The sequence below is a fragment of the Haliaeetus albicilla genome, chromosome 18, assembly GCF_947461875.1.
Source record: "Haliaeetus albicilla chromosome 18, bHalAlb1.1, whole genome shotgun sequence".
Taxonomy (NCBI): domain Eukaryota; kingdom Metazoa; phylum Chordata; class Aves; order Accipitriformes; family Accipitridae; genus Haliaeetus; species Haliaeetus albicilla.
This window is the reverse complement of record NC_091500.1, coordinates 3,808,256-3,830,789: the sequence shown is the minus strand read 5'-3', so window position 1 is coordinate 3,830,789 and position 22,534 is coordinate 3,808,256. Positions and strand designations below refer to the sequence as shown.

Here is a 22,534-nt window from a genome sequence, read left to right as displayed (position 1 = left end):
CTCCAGCAGCTGTTGAGGGAATAGCAGGTCCCTTGGTGCCCTAGACTTGAAGGAAAATTGCAACTCAGAAATACACAAAACCAGTCAGAGGCTGAGCTCCCCACAATCTCCTCACCCCATCCCTGCGGCAAAGTCCATGGAGAGAAACAGATTCCTTTAAGGCCCAGGGAGGTGGGGGAATTTCTGTCCTTGGAGATATTAATAATTCAATCAAATAAGTCCCAGAGCAACCTGCTCTAACGGTAGTTTTCACCCCACAAGCAGGAATTTGGCTTGGGGATCTCCAGAAGTCCTTTCCTACCACAGGTTCTCCAGGAGTCATAGAGGCCCTTAAATTAGACTGTTTAGCATCTCTCTCCTCACCAGGAACAAGAGCTCACCTGACTCCAACCATTCCCTCAGTTACAACCTTGATGTCCCAGTACAAATGAGGAAGGCAATCTTGCATGTATATTATGAACCAGAACCAAGGCAGGCCAGTGAGCCATCCTTCTCCTGATCAGCCCTGGAGTTACCTCATCCCCTCCCCTTGCTTTACCAGCTGCTTGCCCCGCTGACTGCAATGGCATGGGGCCAGTTAGGGAGCATTCATACACTCTACTAGCAGCATTGGGGATCAGAATACTCCAGATAAGGGGGAGATGAAGCAGCATGATGCTACAGCATCTGGTAGCTCCCTCCAGGAAGCCACACCAGTACATAAGAAGTTATTTCTGGCTTCACATCAGGCAGCAGGGAATGAGCCCCAAGACAGAACACACAGCCCAGCGCTCAGAGCCCAAGGAAGCTCATCACCTGCAGAGCCACACAGCTCCAATTACTGCTGATTCAGTTCACAGTGGGCTCATTGTGAGAGAGCACAAGCACTGAGCAGTTTGTAAGGTTTTAATGCACACACTCCCCCAGCTGTAGCCGCTCTGGACAGCGCAGTAATGCTCCTCTTCAAGAGGAGAGGCTGCCCTTTCCCCCAGGGCTTCAGAAGAACTAGCATCTGTTGTCTCTGGTCTCCTCCTTCTCTCCATGGACCTTCCTACTTCACCTTTTCACTCCAAACCTACTTCAGGCTCTTCCAAAATGCTCCTTCCTCCAAGGAGGAAGAGGAGGATAACAAGCCCCAGCCCTCTGCAGGGCATGACACCCACCTCCCCAAGAGCACGACCACTGCACCCCAGAGCCTGTCCCAGCAAGCCACCTGAGCTGGTACCACTACAGGTCTGAGGCAGGGAGCCAGGACTCCAGGAGAAATCCTCCCCATGTATGGCTCATTTCCAGTCCTTGTCCTCAGACAGAAGCCAAGCACCCACACCAGAACAAGGCTGCCAAGTTCATCCACCTCAACCCAGCTTTACCTGCACGTCCACACTGCCAGCTCACCTGTACCCAGGGATTGCAGACCCACACCCCACCACAGAGGAAACCCCACCGTGGCTTCAAACCCCTGCACAAGGCTTCTGCAGGGATTTCAGGGCATAGCCCTGACCCTCCACATGCAACTCGGGGGGGAGGGGGGTGTGTGTGCAGAGCTCCCCATCTTCTCACACTCAGCCAAGCATCAATTTCCAGCTCTCCAAAACAACTGAGCCCAGTTTCCACCCCATTTCCCCCCAGGGCAGTGGAGGCACTCATTGCACTCCCCCCAAGCCTCACATCCAGCCCTCAAGCCACTGCCCTCCCCTTATGCATGCACCTGGGGGGCACACCATGCAGCCTTTCTCCGCTACTTCATTGCCCCCTTCTGCTCCTCCACACTCCAGAGCCCTTCCTCTGCCCCCAGTTCCCCGCCCAACACCCCCAGCCACCTCCCACAGCATCTCTACCCTCTCCATAACCAACCTACACACCCCCAACACCACCTCCCACACCCAAAACCCTTCTGCCCACCCACCCACTTTTATAGGGGAGGAGGACCCTCCCCTCCCAATTGCAGGGAAGCTTCCCAATTGGCTGGTAGGGGAGGAATGGGTGGAGTTTCAAGTGCTAGCCATGCTCACCCCACCAGCTGTCTGGGAACTGGTTAGACTGGGAAGGAAGCTGGGCACCTTGGGAGGAAGGTTGGGTGTTTTTAGGAGGGCTGTGTTTAGCCACCTCCACCCTCTGCAGAAGCACAGCCCTTGCTGGCAACTTGATTTTGGCTCCAGGGTGGTGTCTCTGAGTTCAGCTGGAAGCATTCAAGCTGAACAACAGCCTACTATGCAAAACCATGTTAATGAGCAGGCCAGAAAGATAAGTCACGATGACAGCAAAGTGCCCCGAGGAGGTTTTCCCCTCTCCGCTGTGCTAGGGGGACTACCTGCTGCATGGAAAACATATTGGGTGCTTTTCCTCCTTTGTATTAAAATCATAGAATGGTTTGGGTTGGAAGGGACTTTAAAGATCATCTAGTTCCACCCCCGCTGCCATGGGCAGGGATACATCCCACTAGATCAGGTTGCTCAAAGCCTCATCCAGCCTGGCCTTCAATTGCTCCATTGCTGCGTCTGTCACTTCTGGTGTTTGTCATCCTGCGTCGACCATCCCCGTTCCTACCTCAAGAAGGGGCTCAGTGTGACTGTCTGGACTTGGAGGCAATGTTCAGTCTACTGTAATGACTCATTGCTTGGGAGTCCCCAAATCTGAGCAATTAATTTACCAATTATATTGCCTCTCATTAGAAACTAACATTTATTTGGAAAAACATTTCCACCATGGGGGGGGGTCAAACACTGGAACAGGAACTCGGAGAGGCTGTAGGATTTCTATCCTTGGGGATATTCAACACTTGACTGAACAGGACCCTGAGAAACCTGATCTAGTCCCTTCTGATTTAAATTACACTGTAATTCTATCATTATGACCTCCCCAGGACAGGACCCATTGCACCATTGCGTCTTCAGGTGCACCGCAAATGTGATCATTTACCCCCAGCCCGCTCCAAGAAGCCCATGAGGGTAGTCAGAGTCAAGCAGCAGCCTTCTGTTTTTATTATCATTGTTTTATTTCCATTAGTTCTAAAGGTGTAGAAGTTACGTGGATTGGTAGCCATACTACTTCATAATATATAGTTTTTTAGATCTTTAAATAATTACAGCTTGTTCAGTTGGTTGGTTTCCCTCTCCCCCTTACAAATAAGTGTCTGTTTCCATGGGACCTTCCCAGATGACCTAGGAAGCTTCAAACTTTATACATGGCGGGGGGGGGGGGGAGCAAAACAAAGCACCACCCCTGACATAGTCACAGCTTCAATGTTATATTAAGAGTTGTTGATCGGTTTTAAAGCTCCCTTACAATATTCCTGAGCTCCTCCTGATTACACCCTCTCCAGTCAGCCCATAAGACTGCAAGCGAAATATGGATCTCTTCTGATCAATTTACAAAAGAAGAACTGAAGTGATTCAAGATATTGCACTTCCACAAAGAGGAAAGACATTTAGAAATGGTTAAATGACCTTTCTACCCCTCTGGCTCCCCGTCCTGGTTCTTGTCTGCTCGTTTCACTCTGGTGACCACTGAGCCATTGCAAAGGTCTGGCTTGGCACAATCAAACCTTGTGCTGCAAACCCTTCGACATCAAAATTTGTACGTATGATTAGTGATGACCTCTAAGGGAACAAATCCCACAAATGCATTTATATACGTGCTTAAATGTTTTTCAGGACTCGGCCCTTCCCTCTTACGCCTCAGGGCAGGGATGGTTCTTGGTCCTGCATTTGTATAGGACCTAGCCTGGTATGTTCCTCATTAGGTTCTCCAGCCATGCTGCAATGAAATAAATTATAGTAATAATAATAGCAAAAATTATCTTGCTTAATAATTGTATCCAATTTCATTAGCAAAACAGGCTCTAAATGCCTCCCCCATCATAGGAAGGAAAGCAGAGCTCAGATGGAACCCAGAATTTTGTAAGTTGCCCCTCCTGCTAGAATGAGCTGAGTGTCCTGAACCTGGTAGCACTTTTATCCTCTAGTCCTGTGAGTATCCCTTCATCTGTCACTTCTGGTGTCATCCTGCGTTGGCCATCCCAGCTCCTACGTACAAGAAGGGGCTCTGTGTGACTCCTGGGCTTGGAGACAACATTCAGTCTCCTGCAGTGACTCATTACTTGGGAGTCCCCAAGTCTAAGCAATTAATTTACCAATGATTTTGCCTCTCATTAGAATCTAACGTTTATTTGGGAAAATATTTCCACCGTGAGGGTGGTGAATAGCTCTACAACAGTTTTGGATGATTGAAAAGAACAACAGAAGCAGGTGTATCTGAACTTCTACTGCTTGTGGTGCAAAGGGGGGGATAAAAGAACTAATTTCTACCACTCAAGAGAGCCAAGTTGTCCTCATAGCTGCCAGAGCCTCACCTTCTTAATGCAGACCTCTTGTTCTGTTACCAGGGTCCTTGTAAATGCTCCTCACTGTGTTTCAAGAATTATTTTTAAGGCTTTGAGGAAGGCTGAGAACCAGTTAACAAATCTCTACCATGGTCATTTAGATAACCTGAGGGATCATAAGGGAGGCTTATGTCCTGCAGGGTTTTTCCCCTCTTGCATTGCGAGCAGACCCCTTTATGGCATTGCAGAGCGTGTTTTAAGGGCAGGAGAAAAATTTAGCCAGGGAGTTCAGCTTTGAGGGCAGTAGGAGGAGTGCAGTGATAAGGCAAGGTGGACAGAGCCTCTGGGAGCATCTGTATGGAAAGAGAAATGGGGTGTGTGGTTGGTCTGGACTTTAGCTCCTTTCTAGGAGGGCACCTGCTTCCCTCCCTCTCAGGCTGTCCAGGGTAGTTCTAGGTATCTCAAATGTGTGCATTAGCCAACTGGCATCTTTGTGGTGCATGCTTCTCTGTTACAGACAGGAATTCACAACCAGATCCCAAGGGAGCTCAATTGCCATTTACAAAGGAATATAGTTCAAGGAGGAGGCTGGCTAAAGACCTGCGTGCCCAGGGAGAAATGCCACCCCAAATTCATATTTTTAGGTGCTATTTCTGGCCTCTTTTCTGCAGCCTACCAGGCCTGAGCAGAATCACATAATTTCATTCATTCTTATTCATGTTTCATGAATATCTTTTTCTTGTCTGTAATGAGGATAGACCCTGCATTAGCTCAACAAGACAGAGTGGAAGCTCTGGTGCAAACACCATCCAGCCATTCCCATGGCATCACTGCCATGGTGTTTTTCTCTGGGGAGTGCAGAGGGTCTGTCACTCCCCCAAAACCCTGCAAATCTGAGTTGCGCAGGGCACAGGGAATGTGGAAGGGTCCAGGTCTCTACTGTGACTCCAGTCCCAGTCTTTATCATGACCAGTCCAGTTGAATCCTTCTCCTTAAAGAAGCTTTTCTACCATCAGGAGGAAAGTGGCGAGTTCAAGCAAAGACAATACAATGCCATTCTTTTGCTTCAAACATGTATGTGGCTTTCCTCTTCGCCAAGCCATGTATCTTGGTGTTTGGGTGGAAACACTCTGTGGGAATGTTAAACAGCGGGAGACAGAGGATGGCACATTTGGGAGGGATGCACAATCCCTCTTCTAGATTTTCACTTTGTAGTTCCGTACTTGAGTTCTGGATGCAGAGAGGAAAAGAAAGGAGCTGGAAAGGCAAGAAGGGTAACAGAGTTTGGGAGTGGACAGAAACAAGAGTGGAGAATCTTGTAGGATGAGGTCTCCCAGAAATTCTTTGCCTGGACAGGCAAAGCTGTCCCTCCTCAGAAATGTCGATGAAAACATCATGACAAGCATCTGGTGAAGCACTTACACTGCACGGGGGAGCTGTGGCATCTGCGATGCTGGAGTTTGTTAAGCCCATGCTAGAGAAAGAGCAGTCAGGGCTAGGTTAGGTAGAATTGATCCCTTTGGGAAAAGGGAATGAGTCAGTGAGCTCTCAGCATCAATTCCAACTCCATTTGCTAGGATTCCCTGGTTGCTGAGAGCCTTATGGGCAAGAAAAAACATGAGTCTTGTTTAATACTCATGCATGAATGGAGTTATGCCTCTCTTGCAGGCAAGCAAGTCTATGCACATGCTTGGTAAAGAAAACGGTCCCTGCCTACCTCCATTAGAGGCTGAAGTGTTTGCTTGTTGCAAAAGGTGAAATCCTAAAGGGTAAGATGTGTGAAATGGTCATAAGCCAGCTGTTAGGGGGAAAGTGGGCACTCACAGTACAGCCAAAAAAAAATGACAATCAGATTTCATCAATGACATCAAAACCAACATAAAAGTATGCAAAATAATTAAATTAACTGTCTCAAAAGCAATGGCACAGCAGCGTTAGAAGAGCATCTTTCACTTGCTGTGCCCTTGAATAATCTCTAAGCCTGGCTTGTAGCTATCCATAAGGGAAGAGCCCAGCAATTTCCTCCAGGATTTGATGATGAACATGGGTCTCCTCTACCTGCTTCCAGAAGGTTCCTCTTTCCAAAAGCCCCCTTTGACTTTGGACAGACCTTCTCCAGGCTCAGCCAACAACCTTTTGGAAACACAGTCCCATGATTTTGTAATGATAAATATGAACGGAGTTGCTATTAAATACGGACATTCATTAGCTTTTCAGACCATCTAGGAAAATGAAGACAATGCTATAGAAGTGTGAGCTGAGGATGGGGGAGCGGGGCGTCTCTTTTTTTCTCTGCCCTAGGTCATATCAAATGCACTAAAGCCACCACAGCATGTCTAGTGAAGTCTGTTCAACAAACGGTTCTAGAACTGGCTCCATTTGCTGGAAGATCACTGAATTTGGGTAATGAGAAGATGGTGGCATTTTCTTCTGGTCAGGAAAAGAATGGATGGTAACAGAAGAAAAACGGTGTCTCTGCTCCACCACTGTCGGAGTCTTAAATGCCAGATATTTTTAAATAAACAAAAATCAAGAACTGTGTCCATCTTTGTGTTTCTGGCTATTTCATAGAAGGTGGTGACAAGCAAATAGAGAGGCTCATTTAAATTGGGAAAAAATGCTTCAAATCCATTAGTTACTTTGAGATTTGAGTCTTCTCTGTTCGTTGTATAAAAGCTCTCCTACACCTCAGATAAGTCCTCTTTTACCTCTTTGCTGGAACATCTCACAAGGGGAGAGAAGGCAGGAGAGCGGGAGAGGTGGGAAACAACATCGGCTTGATGGTTACATGGCATCTTCTTCATTTCTCAAGCGGATGAGCCTGAAGTTCATGGGTGGAAGACCAGGTTATGCAGTTATGATGTCCCCATGGTTTTCAGCTAACACCAGGCTGTTCCAGGAGTCCTGTTTGGAGCTGGTTTGTGGAGACTGGCTGATAGCTGACTGGTAAGCCTGCGGGGAAAGCTTCAGAGCTGAAATCGCAGGGTGAATAGATGATCCATGTCCGGACATGGCAGAGACTGAGAATGCCTATGGAGAAAGGACAATCCTGTGAACAAAGCTTCAAACCATAGAGGACCATATGAATACCTTTATGGGGGGCTGGTGCTATGGTAATAACATAGCTGCAGATAGCAGCTTATGCATGATACTTTGGACAGGCTCTTTCCTTCTTGTTCTTTCCTACTGCTGCATACAGGATATCTTGTTCTCTTTTAAATGTCAGAAATGATCGTTTTACCTCCCAAGGCTTGAGATTTCATTGGCCTGGGGCTCTCCTAGCTTTTGAATGGCCTCCTATGGATTGTAAAACACATTAACAATGCTGCAAAGTGCTGCAGGTGCAGGATCAGTCCAGAACAACACTCAGCCATGTATTTTTTCTCCAGGGAGAAAACTGGAGTTCCCTGTATGAACCCAAAAGGAGAGCAACTGTCACATAGCGCTGTCTCTTAGTTGTGCTGTGCAATGGGGATCATAAACCGAGGCACAGTTATTAAACCTGCACACAGATCAGCTTCCAGATCTGGGTGTTGCTCAGCAGGATACGCACCTTGTGCGGATGCAGTGCTGGTCCCAAGACATCTAGTGGTGGATATGGTACAGAGCACACCACTTGACCCTGCAGCTCTCTGCCATCATGCTGGCTTGCTTTACCTTCACAGGGACTCGACTCAAGTTACATTTGGACTGTGTGAGTTTATTCTCACACTGCATTTCTCATATCGCTCAACACACAGCCAGCCAATGCAGAGAAAGTAGGGTAATATTGCCAATTTTTTTCCTTGCTCAAGACAAATCAGATCAAATCATAAAAAGGGAATGGGCATTTTCTTGCTGTGGGACCTATATAGCTGTCCAGCTAGAAGGAATTTCACGTTTTCAACAAAACTACTACTTCTTCTTGTCCATTCAGAACTGCAATACATCATTAAAAAGCTATATTGTGCTGTAGACATGGTGGCAAGAATGTAGGGTTTTGCCCCATACCAGAGGATAGATCTCACTGTGAACTCCTAGACCCCTGGGTTGAAAAGAGGCAGCCTTTTTCCACAGAGGTTTTGAGGATGCTCTTCTCACCATGTCTACCATCCTAGTTCCCATCTTTGTCCCACTGCCAACATCTCCCCTCTGTACCTGAGAAATTGGGCTGGAGTGCCCGTAATGAGATGAGAGCCCAGGTTCTGTTTTTATGGGGCGCATTTCCTCAGTGGTCGTGGCACTGCTGCTGCTGCTGGTGGAGCTGGTGGTCGGGGTAAGACTCTCACTGCTGGATGGACCTGTGAGAAAGCAGACAGTAAACCGTACTCTTCCCAAAGACCTTTCAGTGCAGACCTGTACCCACCCACCCGAAGTTACTGTAGGTAAAAATAATGAAAAAAAAGTAATAGTGGGAAGGGCTTTGTTGCTGCTGAAAGGCATTCACACATCCCCCATTTTTTAAGAATCAGCCCATTTTGTTGTTGGGTGTCTGACTCACAGGATGTGATGGTCGGAAACATAAGTGCACACACATATACGCATACAATAAACTCCCCCATTCAACAATTACCTGCTGGCGTCTTTGCTTTGTTAACGTTCTTTGGCTTGCGCTTCCTTGTCTGAATGCCCTCTTTTCTCATTGCTAAAGGCCTTGGAACCTATAGACCCAAATATAAAAGCACATTGGTTTCTATATGTCCATAACATCATCTAGGATAATGCAATTCCAGCTCTACCTTGTAGGCTCCATGAAAACCAGCTGATTTAATTGAAAGCAACAAGATGGAGCCTGAATTCACTGGTCAGCACTGCTGTGTGAAAAGATATGTCAAAGCTACAAGATATGCATCCAAATGGGAATAGATAGGCTTTTCACACCATAGGTATCGAGTGGTTTAAGGCCAGAAGGGAAAACCAGCTCATCTGATTTACTTTTCTGTTTAACTCAGAGCAGAAGACATCTTTCTGGCTAACACTTGCTTTCTGGAAGGGTACCAAGTCTGTGTGAGGAGAACTCCCTTAGAAACTGATCCCACTGAGGTAGCCACCCTCACAGTCAGAAACACACTGGGATTTATAGGAAGAATTGGTGGGTTAGGTAAGGCTTCCCCTCATCCACCTTGTCTTCCAGCTTTGACTTATCTTTTATGAATGCTCTTCCATCCACTCCGAAGCACGGGACATCATTGAGAGCATGGATATGTATAAAAACCCTAGGAGTAGCAATGAGAAGCAGAACTGGGGTTTGCTACTAAGCAATCGCCAGGGTGTTGAAGGCCTCTGTCTCTGCCATGGGGCTGGCCCTGTTGCCACTGACTGATGGGAGAAGGACCGGAGATTTGCATCTTGAAGTCCTGCTATGCCTTGGACTCCAGTAGGACTCTTCTAGATATATATTAGACATGACATAGATACATGAAACCCCCACTGACAGGAAGAGACTATCTGGATACCTGTGCAAGAAAAGTCATCTATCAGTCCCACGACCAGTCTACACCCAAGTCTTAGCTGGGATCTGACACCCCGTATGGAGGAGCACAGCTCTTCTTTGTGCTTCTGACTCAGATTTTCCACTAAAGTGCCTGAATTTAGGTGGGAAGAATCTGGGCCTAGTTTTATTGGGTTTTAAGACTTGGATGCAAAGGGTAGCAAGTTAGTATGTGAGAAATTCCCTGCATCCATCAGCCCTTGCCAGTATTAAACATGATGTAATGTTGAGGGGGACTAAAGCCCATAAGAAAAACAGCTCCAGGAGAGCACAGAGTTGTGCAAGGAAGCCAATCCCCAGCTTGGTGCTGTCCATACCCTCCCCATAGAGAGTAAAGATCAATGAAGGCATTACCCCGTGGAGCTTCATGTAGAGTCCACAGGCGTTACAGACGGGCTCTCCCTCGGCGTTTCTGCGCCAGAGCGTGGTTGTCGTTGTGTGGCAGTTGGCACAAGAGAGGCCGACGCGGCGGGAAGCCGACTGCGAGAAAATGCAGAGGAAGAAAACACATCAGCCCTCCACTGCTACCATCAGCAGCATCTCAGATCCCAACGAGCTTGATCCAGCACGCCTCAGGTTTTCCTCTCCTCTTGCCTCTCTTATTTCTCTGTCTTTTTCTCTTTTCACCTTGATGCAGCGGATAACATGACTGCCTTTTTCTTTCCCCACTTGCCTTTCAGCTTCTGCTCCACTGCCTTTCCACTGCTTCCTACCTGCCAGTGCTACGCAGACATCTCAGCTGTCCTGGGGCATCTCAGATGGTGCCAGAGACATCACCTGAACAGAGCCCCAGATCTCCAGCGGGTCTGCTGGCAGCTTAGAGACCCACTGCACATGCACACACGTACACTAAGGTGTCTGGATCTCAGACCGTCCTGCCCTTTCAGGCTCCCAAGCCCTTCACCTTCCAAGCATCATGGCATATCCCAGGAAGATGTTACCAATGCCATGAATGTTACATACTCCTTGCTGGCTTTGCGTGATGTTGCTCATGTGGCTTGAGGGGGAGATAAGAAAAAGAGTGCTCCCAGCAGCTTCGTCTTCCTAAAGATAAAGAGGGATAATTAATAGGAATCCCCACTAATGAAGCAGTGCATGGAACAGACCTTTTGAAGTTCCCTTTCTGGGTGAACTGGCTTAGCCAGGCTCAAAAGGCCACAGGAGAAAGACAATGGGCTTGAAACCATATAAAATACACGTTTTGAGCTTGGAAGCAGAGTGGGAGGTGGAGGAAGAAAAAGCCACATCCTCCACGCTTGCCTGACTCTTCCCAGCATCCTTCAAAGTGAGGTTGAGGATAAAGTCTGGACAGGCAGGGCTCAAATTCCCTCTTCGCGTGCTGATAAACCAGGGACTGAACAGAAGTGCTAGAGCTGTGTGAAGATGCCTGTTCTCCCAGTGCCTGAACAGGAGCCTATAGGAAGTAAATCTGGTAGGCTTGGACATCTCACCAGCTCTGCAGACCTGAACAGCATAGCTGGCAGCTCTGTAATGAGGTGAAAACCTGGGAGATGAGGACCTGGCAGCTACCAGAGATTTCCTCTCTGATCTTTGCCACAGCTTTTTCTCTGTGTCTTCTCCCTCATTATAAAACAGTATCAGTTAATCTACAAGCTGCAGGACAATAAAAACTGAAATTCAAGTACTTCTTAAGACTTTGAAAGCTGGAAAGCCCTTTGGTGCAGAGAAACCAAACACTCCTTTAGTTGTAACCTCACCACGTATTAGCTTCAATCATTGGCCTTTGTAAGTGGACCGAGAGCTTAAAAGAGAGCTCGCAGCAAAAGCAAAGATCTCCCCTTGCAGGGCTCTCTGGCATAACTCAGTCTCTGAAAAAAGGGGTTATACAGTGATAGATTAAACCCAATCACTTGTACTGAATATATTTGTTTAAGTAGACCAGTTGGCATTACTTTAACACACCCCTACATTGCATCCCTACACATGTCCTGCTTTTCTTCATGGAAATTCTCTTCTAGAAGAAAAAGCAGGAATTTGGCCATTTTTGCAAGATTTCCAGATTGCCAGCTGCCCAACCAAGTGACAAAAGTGCATGTACAGATCCACAGAGCTCGTGCATTTGTATTTCTCACGGGGTTTTCCAAGCCTTACCCCAAGGCTGTGCAGAGATAACAGCATGCATTGCTGCTTGCTGTAAAGGACCAAGTCTGGTACCCAGCGGGCCATTCCTGACTACACAGATGTGCCCAAGGATAATAAGTAGACCAGCAAATGAAGGAGGGCAAGGCCCTGGGTGCCAGGGTGCAGACACCGCCTGGCTCAGTCAGTGCAGTGTCTGGGAAGGGATTTTCACAAGAGGGCGCTGGGTGGCTGTGGCTGGTGGCAGTGCTCAAGCTGCCAGTGTCATTTTTGACACTTGCAGGGGATGGCTGGGTTTGAGCCCAGACAAGTCTGGGCGGTGAGAAGGGCAGGGCAGGTAGGGGATGGAGCCTCATGGAAGACAAGGAGCGGGGAAATATGGCCCTGAGGGATGGCTTGCTGGCTCTTTGCTGCCTGGGGTCATGATGGCCCTGTGTCCCTGGGGCCCAGACTACAGACACTTCCCCAAAACCCCTCACCGAAATGGGCAGGGACAAGCAGGATATCAACATCGAGATGTTCCCATCCTCCAGGCTCCTCATGCATACCCCATCCTGACCACACAGGTTTTGGGATGTCCTCACCCCACAGGCTTTGAGATGTCCTGACCTGCCCCGTAAGCCCTGCTTCAGCTCACCCAACGGAGCCGGGAGTAGGGTATCCGGAAAAGGTGGCCAGACACCATGAAGTGAGAGGGGTCACCCAGCAGTGACTGGGGAATAAGGACCCTGAGGGTAAGAGAAGATGGACTGGTAGTGTGATGGAGCTGAAAAGGGTTTCCATTTGTCCTAATATGCCTACAGGGATATTAAAACAAAGACTGTTTTTTGCTAAACTGACACCACGGGACTGCCCCTGTGTCCTACAGCCCCTTCCACTGCCTGGCCTGGGTGTCTGCAGAACTGGTCTGGACAGTACAAGGTCTTGGAATGTACCAAGCACAAGACAATCATCTGGCTTATTTTGGAAATCTGGACCAAAACCACGTAGGTTGGGCAGATGGTGACCCAAGGAGTTGAAACACCCCTGGCATCTCTACCTAGCCGAGGTCTTTTTGCCTCATCCTCGCATACAGCCTTGCCCCACATGCGTTGTGTGATCTTGACTTACCAGCCTCCTCTGAGGTTTGAACAAGGGCCGGTTGATGCCGTTCATCTTGTGGTAGAGCCCGCAGGCGTTGCAGAGGTAGTGCCCCGTGCCATCTCTCCTCCAGAGCGGGGTGGACATGGCCCCACAGTTGACACATTCTCGCCCCTCTGAATAATCATCAAAAAATTCTGCTGCCATGATGGGAGAGAAGGGAAAAGACTTGTTAATTAGGCAGCCGTACATTTAATTTCTGGTCTGGCTCTCAATTTAGCCCAGAAGTGACATTTCAAGAAATCACAAGCATTCAGATTTTATAGGTTGCAAGAAACAGCTCTTCCTTTCTCAAGGAAGCCCCTGGGATTATTGGGAAGAGGAACCCCTTTCCCTGCCATACAGCGTTGGCTGTAGGACTTCTGTGGCAGCAGGGATGTGCTGGGACACGGATATAAAGAGACAGAAATAGAAACCTTCCCTTCTGCTATGACGTTATCCAGTTTTCAAGATTGGACATAGCCAGGGCAAACAGATTGGGGCAGGCAAACAGCCGCGTTTACAACCAAGACAAATTGCCTGCGACCACAGACAAACACAAGCCTGGACCCACAAAGCAGGACTGCCCAGAGATCGGACACCTGCCTGAGCATCTCTCAAGGGGGTTCAAGGAGGTGTGGGCAAGGACAGCCGCGCCATGTACCCTGCTCCTCCGCAGGACTGCTCCTCACCCGGCCCACGCCAGCTCCCACCCAGCCCCTCTGCAGAGGGGAATGGCCACAGACAGCCAAGGGGGGAGAGACCTTCACGTGCCTTCGCCCTATTCTCTGCACAAGACGCATCTTCTGCACTGCAAGAATCCACATGTACAAGCCCAGCTCAAGCTGTCAGCTGACAGACAGCACTGGGCATTCACAGGTGTAGGAGATTCAGTTTTTTGATGCAAATCTCCATCGTGCTTGATGTCACTCTCCAGGGCTTGGTGCATTCACCCACCACATTCCTGGTTCATCCTACACCTGGCTGCAGCTGTGACATGAGGGTGAGGACAACTGCCCCGGGCTGGGCCAGTCCAATCCCTCTGGCTATGGCAGGTCCATATAATCTGCAAGGCAGTGTAGAGGTCAACACAACGCACCTTGACTGCATCATCATTTGGAAAGACGCAGGTCAGCTCCCCCTTGGATACAAAGCCCTTGAGAAGCCAAGAACTTCACCTAATAAAATATAAGCACCAGCTATAGGCCTTGCTGAGATGTAAATATAGCTGCATTCAGCCAGCATGGCCCTTGAAAATGGACGTTCCTGGTGGTGATCCCACCTGGAGAGCACCAGCTATTGAGTTCAGCTCAGGGATGTATTTCTTCTGTTACAAAACCATTCCCTCCTGCACATGGATGTGTTCTGTTGTGGGCACCAAAAAGGGAACACTAGATGGTAAAATAATTGGGGAGAAGAAGAAAAGGACAAATCACAGCAAAGGGCTCCATAACTTAGCGTAGCCTGGGAATAAAGCAGGCTGCTGAAAAAATTCCCAACAAACTGCAGCACACAGGAGACGTTTGGAGGACGGCAAGAGCTTTGCGTCAGGACCTTCAGCCATTACAGACCAGCATGACATTAACTCTTAAAATGTTATTGTGCATCTCGCTATATTTTGTGCTTGTCTACCTGCTTGATATATGAGTATCTCAGCTTTCTGCTCAAAGATAATAGATCCCCAGACAGCAAACCAACAAAATTTGGCTTCTTGCTGATCAGTGTCTCAATCCCATGTGGATTCTCTGATATCTAATAAGGGTTATATTCAAACATCAGCCTTATTTTCTCTTTTCTCCAGACTATTTTTGGAAAATCTGTAGGAAACTACATAGCCATGAAACAGCCAAAGGATTAAAAAGTTACTAAAGTGGCGCCAGTAAACAGAGACACAGAGAAAAAGATTCACATGTGCCTAATTCTCCCTAGAAAACCAGGCTAAAAATGGCAAGAGATTACACTGTGTGGCCATGGGGAAATAGTAGTAAAACAACAAATGATCGTACCCAAGGGGCTCTAGAGCCAGAAAAAAAGGAATGCAGTATCTTCTCAGCAGCTTAGGAAAATCTCATTACCTTTGAGCAATTCTGGTGGTTTAGGAAAGATGGGAATCCTTCCAGGTGATTTTTGTACACGTGGATTCAGTGATACTGTAACCATAATGCCTCACTTTCCCCTTTAAAATCACCATTGAGCCGCGGCCAAAATCTAGATCAAATAAACTTCCTTTGAAAAGAGACGGGATTGGAACAGCTGGTCAGGAAAGAACTCATTTCCTCGAAAAATCTCAAGAAAGGAAAATATTTCACTATTTTTTTCATCTTAGAAGTTGTTGAGGTTTTTGATTATCATTTTCCAAAGAAAAAGCCAAATTATTTTCACAGTAATTTTTGTCCTGTGAGAAAATCCCTTCTTCTTTGAAAATAATTCGGTACAAAGTTGTTGACATAATCCAGGGAGAATTTAGCAGAGCAGAGGTAGTCCAAAGGTAACAGTTAAAACTCTTGACCCATTTGAGTTGTGCCTGTGACTAATTACAAAATATCATATTTCCTGGAGATTTCTCCACCAGAAAATCAAAATCTGAAAGTTTTTAATCAAATAAAAAGGAGAAAATTCCAGACAGTCCCTCACAAATGTTGAGTTGGACTAGCTCTTGAATAAGGAGGTCCCTCAAAATGGGTATGATAAGAAGAAATGTCAAGTATGGGAATACTTTTGTTTTTAGAAAAAAACAGAGGGTGTGGAGTTGAAACTAGGCAAAGTGTAAGTCTTATTTTCTGACACTCATCAAATTTGCTACTGAATATTGAGTGTTATTTCCTAAGAGTTTGAGTGAAACTGAGCTCCACTGTCCACATTATTTTCACTGTTGGTTTGTAATCAGACATCTAAAACCCCCGTACAAAGCAGTCTTGAGACCTGCTCCCTTTGCTCTCCTTTTTCATCTGTATTTGTTTGAGCTATATTCTTCACTACGTGTTTGGGGATTGGTGGGGTTTTTTTCAGTTTCCATGGGATTTGGACTGGAGCTTCTCTCTTGAGGGACTTTCACTGGTTTAAGTTTCAAAAAACCCTCTTCCGCTTCCGTAGTCATAACATTTGTGTGATTTTCCTCTCTCAGCTGCAGACAAAGGTGATCCTTGTGAACGTTAATAAACAGGAATCACTGGTGCTCGAGACGGGGAAGGAACAGACTTTGTTCCCAGGGCACGCTGAGGCTCCACGCAATGGGTGGCTCTCCCTAATCGCAGCCCTCACGGGGCCATATCAGATGGGTGCGTCCCTTGCGTGCACCACCCAGTTCTGAGTCAGAAGATGACATCTGCTGAGTGTGACCTCGTTAAAACCGTTCCTGGAACCCCGTCAGAGCAGAGGGAGCTCCTTGACCTCAGGAGATCTCACCTGGAGGAGAAATACCCTCTCCTGCTTCAACGTGTGCTTGATGATGGCAAAGGATGTGTCTTGGACGCTACTGGGTACTGGCTCAGAGAAGATGATGTAGGCGTAGTGCGTGCCCTTTAGTGAATGAAGGGCATTTGGGCCCCAATGAAGAAGTGGAAGGCAAGGGACTGGATTTCTTTCTAAAAGAGGTGCTGTAATTTCACAGCATCACTAAACTGAGGGATGAAGTTGCTGGGGGGAGCTTTCTGAGTTGACCTTCTGGCCACAGAGCAGAGACATCCCAGCTGCTCTGAAAACCTGGGGGTCTACAAAATAATGAAAAAGTATCACCTGAAGAGCTGCAGCCCATGCAGTTTGATGTGGGTGGGTGGCCAAGACTTAGGAAACACAAATGCTCAAAATAGCTGCTTGTTTCTGAAGATCTGGGCCATGGTCTCTGCCTGCCTCCTTCCCCCAGGGGCATAGCTGGGGGCAAGACCCCCTTCCCATGCCTGGGTGCTCATGAGAAGACAGCAATGCCTCCAAGCAAGACAAGACCATTCCCAGTGCTCAGACCCCACAGGAACCATAAGCCACCAGTAGGCTGAGCTATATTGGGCATGGAGGTCACTGGGCTTCAAGTGCACTGATTGTTTAATTTACCTTTGTTATTAAAAATGGGGATTAAGGAGGCTCCCCGGGAAAAAGCAGCAAAGTGTTTTCTTGGCTTCCGTCTTGGAGCTGGAGCTCTAAATCCTGGCATTATGAGATCCCCTGACACTTATTCCTTGTACTTAACAGCCGGGAAAGGAAACGTTTTTTCAGGCAGCAAATTGCCCGAGCGGCTCCCAGAGGGCCCTGAACAATGCGGGGGGAAGGAAAGGCTCCCCCACTCACACTCAGGGCAATAATTTCCGTTTTGTGGCACAGGAGCCGCTGCCTGATAATGGAGATTTATGGGTCCGTCCGGTGACCTCTCTAATAGCCTTTCTGCTGTGAAGATTTACTCCCTCTCCCAAAGCCAGGTATGGCCAGTGCTGGGGCAGGGTTGAGGGAAGGATAACATTTGCTGGTTAGGCTGAGAAGGACACTGGCCCATGGCTGGAGTAGCCTCATGTGTGCCCAATGGCCTCATCTTCCTCTTTGAACATACAGCTCCCCCAAGAGCCTTTGCCTGGCCCTTATCTTGGATAATACCAGTCTTGGCATCATTTAGTCCTTTTTACGGGTTGGGTCCCTGGCGCTGACTAATGCTAATGGCCTTCTACTTAATTCTTTATAAGACCCTACTTTTAGTCCATGAAGGAGCTTCTCACGTAAGAGCAGATCATGAAATCTCGGTGAATTACCTGGCGGGTGGAGAGGATGGACTGGGTCCTGTCCCTATCCTGGACATCAGCTTGCTGTGTAAAAGGAGATCTTTTTCCCCTCACACCTGCTGTTTATGAGGACTGCAAGGTCCCCAGGGCAGGAAATGTCACTTGTGTGTTGCACAACAGCCTCCTAATCTTGGGTGAGGCCTTGAGCATGCTAATGTCAGGAATACTTTCCACAATGGGACATTCAGTCCCCAGGGAGCCAGGAGTAACTCCTCAGTGGGGCACTGGGGTCTGATAGGGAAAAAGCATTCTTGGATATGGCCCTTCATGGCTCTTAGTCATTGGGAGCGGTCCTTCACATCCACCGCCAGGTCCGCAGAGATCAACTGGTTCGGACAATGCAGGGCTCAACAAGAAAGCAGATCTGAGCACCGCCAGCCAGCCCACACCTACAGGCACTTTTTCCAGCATGGTTGGGACATGACAGCATCTCTGACCAAGGACATGACCCACCCAAAGTCTGAGTACTTTTTCTTTCCCAACCAGGAGAGTCAGATACCCTCTTGCAACCAAGTCAGCTGGGGATCAGAGGGAGGTTGCCCAGGGCTTTGAGTCTGAAGAGCAGCTTGAACTGCCTTCTCTGGGTCTTTCCACCATCTCTGCAAACCCCAACTCTGACAGCCTGACAGTATGTCCCTTCCTAGGTCCAGACCTTCTGGGTTTGTTCAGGCTTTTCTTTAACAACCCTAAATCTGTTAACCTTGGAGAGATCATCTTGAACACGTAAACCTGCTGGGTCAGGACCCAAGAGAATACCTCCGATCAATAGATTTTGAATCCTTCAGTTCAGAGCCAGCAACCAGTTTATAAATTTCTGTTCCCAAACCAGCCCCTAGAAGGGGACAAAGAGCCCTCCCTACGCTGGTTTGGGTCAGACCCTGCTGCATGAGAAACAACAACGAGGTTGTCTACCTTCTTCTGCCCACCAGCCCTCTCCTGCCTTCACCCCCTTTGGGTGAAGAGGAATGGAAAGAGACTTCCATTAATACAGCACTGGAGTTTTGTTTACAGCTGGAGGGATATCTGATATCAACATTTCCCCCTGCAGAAGTGTCTTCTCAATGCAGTGAAGCAACTCAGCAAAGGAGAAGCTGTCCTTCAAACACAGCCAGGCACTTAGGGGCTCTAAACAGACCCTGAGAGCAGTTTTCCCCACAGAGAAGAGGTTTCCTAAACCAATTTGTTATGATAAGAGGTGAGAGCCATGATCCTGTGTATACATGAATCCCACATGGACTCTCAGGGGCACTCGCAGCTGAGGCAAAGGACATTGGCCCCTCGGACACATGGACACTCTGGGATCCCACCCAAGACACCCTCACCTTCTGCTTCAAGGGATAGCCATGGCAGCATGGCAGGGGGAAACAGGATTTACCATTCCCAGCTGCTCAGGATGGTTTGTCCCAAATCCCATGATTGTTTCCATTAAAAAGTGACAGTGTGGAAATCCTTCCTACACTTCAAGCCTTTAGGAGTCCTTTTAATAAGTGTTTTCCTGCAGCTAGCAGAGCTGAAAGTTACATCTTCTATTTCTTTTGGATGGGTTGAGATGCTTCCATGAATTGCATGACTCCAGAAGCTGAAGCTTCAAGGAGAAAAACCCACCAAAAGGTTTCTGGTCAGATTACAGCAGTTAAAAGTGCTGGTTGATCCAGTACGGTGGCAGAGTGGGGCTGAACTGGAAAGGAAGACAGCAGCGAAAAACAAGGAGAAACAAAAGTAGAAGGGGCAGGGAGCGACTGTAAATAAAAGAGTCCAAATTTATGCATGGGAGAGATCTGCAGCCAAAAGAAAGCTGTCAGTGAGCCTTTCCTTTTTTCGACGGGGACATCATCACCTTGACACACAGACTGGGTTCAGAAAGCCCATGTGCATTATCTTACCCTTCAGCTAACGGATCCAAGGATGTTTCTGTAAAAACAGGTTCTGCCCATTGGCTTTTTTCTCCTTCCCTCTTCTCTGCCTGTTTCCTCTCTGAGAGAATTGTGGGGAAATTCATCCAGGCCCCCACTATTTTACAGGCTGCTGGGACCTGTACGGGAGAGCAGGACAGTGCCTGTTTTAGTACCTGTCACTGGGTTGGTTACTGGTGGGAATGTGGCTCCCTACTCTCCTCTGATGTGGATTAACAGAAGACATCACCTGTGTGATTGCTGATCTGCAGGAAATGGATAGGCAGGTAAATTCCCTATGCTTAGCCAGAAACACTGTTTCAAGAAAAATGCATCATTGTGCGGCTTCATAGAAATGGCTCAATGCTGTCCCAGAATGTTTTAGGGGTTATCATCTGACACATCTACGGTGGAGAAAATGGCTGGTTACTCAGCTGGCTGCCTAGACCAAACAGCTTTCCCCCTGCAAAGCTAAAGACCCTACTTATTGCTTAGGAAACATTCAACCTACAGCCTGGCTGAGGCACATGCTGCTTTCAAAAAAGCAAAGAAATCTGTTTTTCCCTTGCTTCATGAAGCACCACAGCGAGACTGTTCCTGTGCAACCCTTCCCAGCCAAATGTTTCATGTCAAGGCAAAAGGAACATCGTGTCCCTCCCCTGCAAAGCTCGCTCCTCTGCCTGCAGCAAGCCAAGGTCTGTGGCACACACCATTGCCAACAGCCAAGAATACTCCTTTCTTTCATGGATATGTTTTCCCCGGTTTGAAGGACAGTGAAGGTAGAAGCAGCCAAGGGACCAGCTGAGATCATGTGCAAGAGGGACACGATGGGAAGGTTGGTCAAATCCTGGGCCTGGATTTGAGTTCAGTCTTGGCTCTGCAATAGGCTTCCCTTGAGCAAGGCTTTTCATCTCCTTGCGATAGCGTTCTTTCCCCATGAGAAGGAGCAAAGGCTCTTCCCTGCCTCACTGGAGCGGGGCAATGACAACTTTCAAAGGCCACAGTCATAGATGTGGAGACAAGCAGTGGATGGAAGAAGGGTGGGTGGAAGAGGACTGGATTCCTCTAAAGCAGATACAGACAAACTGCCTGTTTTGGGAAGGGGTAGGAGATGGTCCTGAGGGACTGGCCAACCTGGTTGCTTGGAAAAGCACTGACAGCTCTCCAGCACACCAGAACCACCAGACCCCAAACCATCAAGCCCAATGGTTGTACCAGAGCTGAGCGGAGAGACTTGTCGACCCCACACACTGAAGTACCATATCCCACATCCAAAAGGTACAGTCTGCTGTAAAGGAGACAGGCACGCAAACATCCCCAAGGATGTAGGGTGGGCTTGGTCGGAGCACTTGCTGGCCACCCCTTTGATAGCAACCTGGTGTCCAACAGCAACTTCTGCTGACTGTCAAGTTGTGCGTGACTGAACTCCAAGGTCTGCTTTCTTTTGCTGGGATGCATGCCTGATCCCACCCACCAAGGTGACCTCCTCTTTCTTACTCCTACTTACAGTTCTTACACTTGTAAATATCTGAGGCTCTTCTGATAAACAGGAGATTCCTCTGCTTATCAACTGTCCAAATATTTTTTAGCAAATCTTAGATTAGCATGGAGAACCCAGGGAATGGCCAGGATGGGGCCATCCACAGCCTGGGGTCTGCCTGGCCGGAGGCACCTGGAAGTGGTCTTTCTCTCTTTTGACAAAGGAAAAACAGCCACAGCATTATCCTCCTTGAAATACGTCCCATCTCCAAATGGATGTGCCCTAGAAGAGGCTCTTCTTTGATGACTGCAAGGAAAGGGTCACAGAATCACAGAAAGATTTGGGTTGGAAGGGACCTTTGAAGACCATCTAGTGCAACCCTCAGATCATCTAGGCCACAGTGGGTAAAAAAAAGTAGAGGATCAGGAAAGCTTGGGATTTGCAATGCCATGATTCCTCCTGGGCAGCTGTTTCCGAGTTGGGGCACAGGCAACGGATCACCTCCGACGCGTGCAGCCGTGTCTGATGTACCTACCCACAGGGGACCACAAGCAGGTGTGCTGTGGAGGCATGCCAAGCTGCAGCTCCACGGCTGAGCCATGAGAACTGGCCTTATGGCTACTGGGTAACTGGTGAACCAGGGCCAGTTACTGGGTAACTGGTGAACCCTGACCCTAAGCCCAGCTAGCAGAGTCTGACCATGTTCAGATGCTCCCGGACCCCAATCTATACTGGTCACATCCAAACTGCTTTCCGGGACATGCACCAGGAGATGCTTGGGTCAGGCTGAGATGGTCTCTGCTTGGACCATGCCAGAGGCCATGCTAACAATTGACGAGCATGGTCTGTTGGGTTCCCATGGCTGGCATCTGGCACTAGTTCGTCATCAAGCATGACACAGCCTTCACATGCTCTTGACCCCCCTCGGGCTCCTACAGAGCAGCTGATGAGCTGAAACTCCTTAAACCATGGGAACCCAATGGTTTGTGGTCATACGTCCTAGTGCAGCATCTGTCTGTCTGATGGTGACCATCGTGACTACCAGCACCCAGGTGGATCAAAGCCAGGACCAGCTCTGGGCCCAGGGAAATTGGTGCTGTTTGGGATCATTACAAGGACATCAGCTAGCCAGGTATATGCAGACAACAAAGCAAACTCTTCTCAATAGTGGGAGAAGGAACAAGGGGAAGCAGCACAAACCACAGGCTGGGCATTAGGAAAAGCATTTTCATTAGGAGGTGGGGGAATTTCCGTCCCTCGGCTTTTCCAAGCCTCATCCAGGTAAAGCCACAGCTGACCTCAGCCACTACTAGTGGTTGTCCTGCTTCAAGCAGGAGGCTGGGCAAGACATCTTCCAACATGCATTTCTACAACCCTGCAACTCCAGAAACTCAAAGGTTTAGGTTTTTT

At 48.2% G+C, this 22,534-nt stretch overlaps 1 protein-coding gene across 3 annotated transcripts in view; it reads right to left on the bottom strand.

The window, feature by feature from the left end:
• Nucleotides 1–2,950: 2,950 nt before the first annotated feature.
• Nucleotides 2,951–22,534, bottom strand: part of GATA4 (GATA binding protein 4) — a 30,700-nt gene continuing 11,116 nt past the window's right edge. The window contains exons 2-7 of one of the 3 annotated variants that reach the window (XM_069805562.1): nt 12,981–13,150; nt 10,734–10,814; nt 10,125–10,250; nt 8,853–8,940; nt 8,438–8,580; nt 2,951–7,330 (exon numbers count right to left, since the gene is read on the bottom strand). In XM_069805562.1, coding sequence (XP_069661663.1) covers nt 7,148–7,330; nt 8,438–8,580; nt 8,853–8,940; nt 10,125–10,250; nt 10,734–10,814; nt 12,981–13,150 — 791 coding nt within the window. In that variant the 3' untranslated portion in view covers nt 2,951–7,147. The remainder of the gene's footprint in view (nt 7,331–8,437; nt 8,581–8,852; nt 8,941–10,124; nt 10,251–10,733; nt 10,815–12,980; nt 13,151–22,534) is intronic. The other 2 variants (XM_069805560.1, XM_069805561.1) reach the window with 2 other exon arrangements.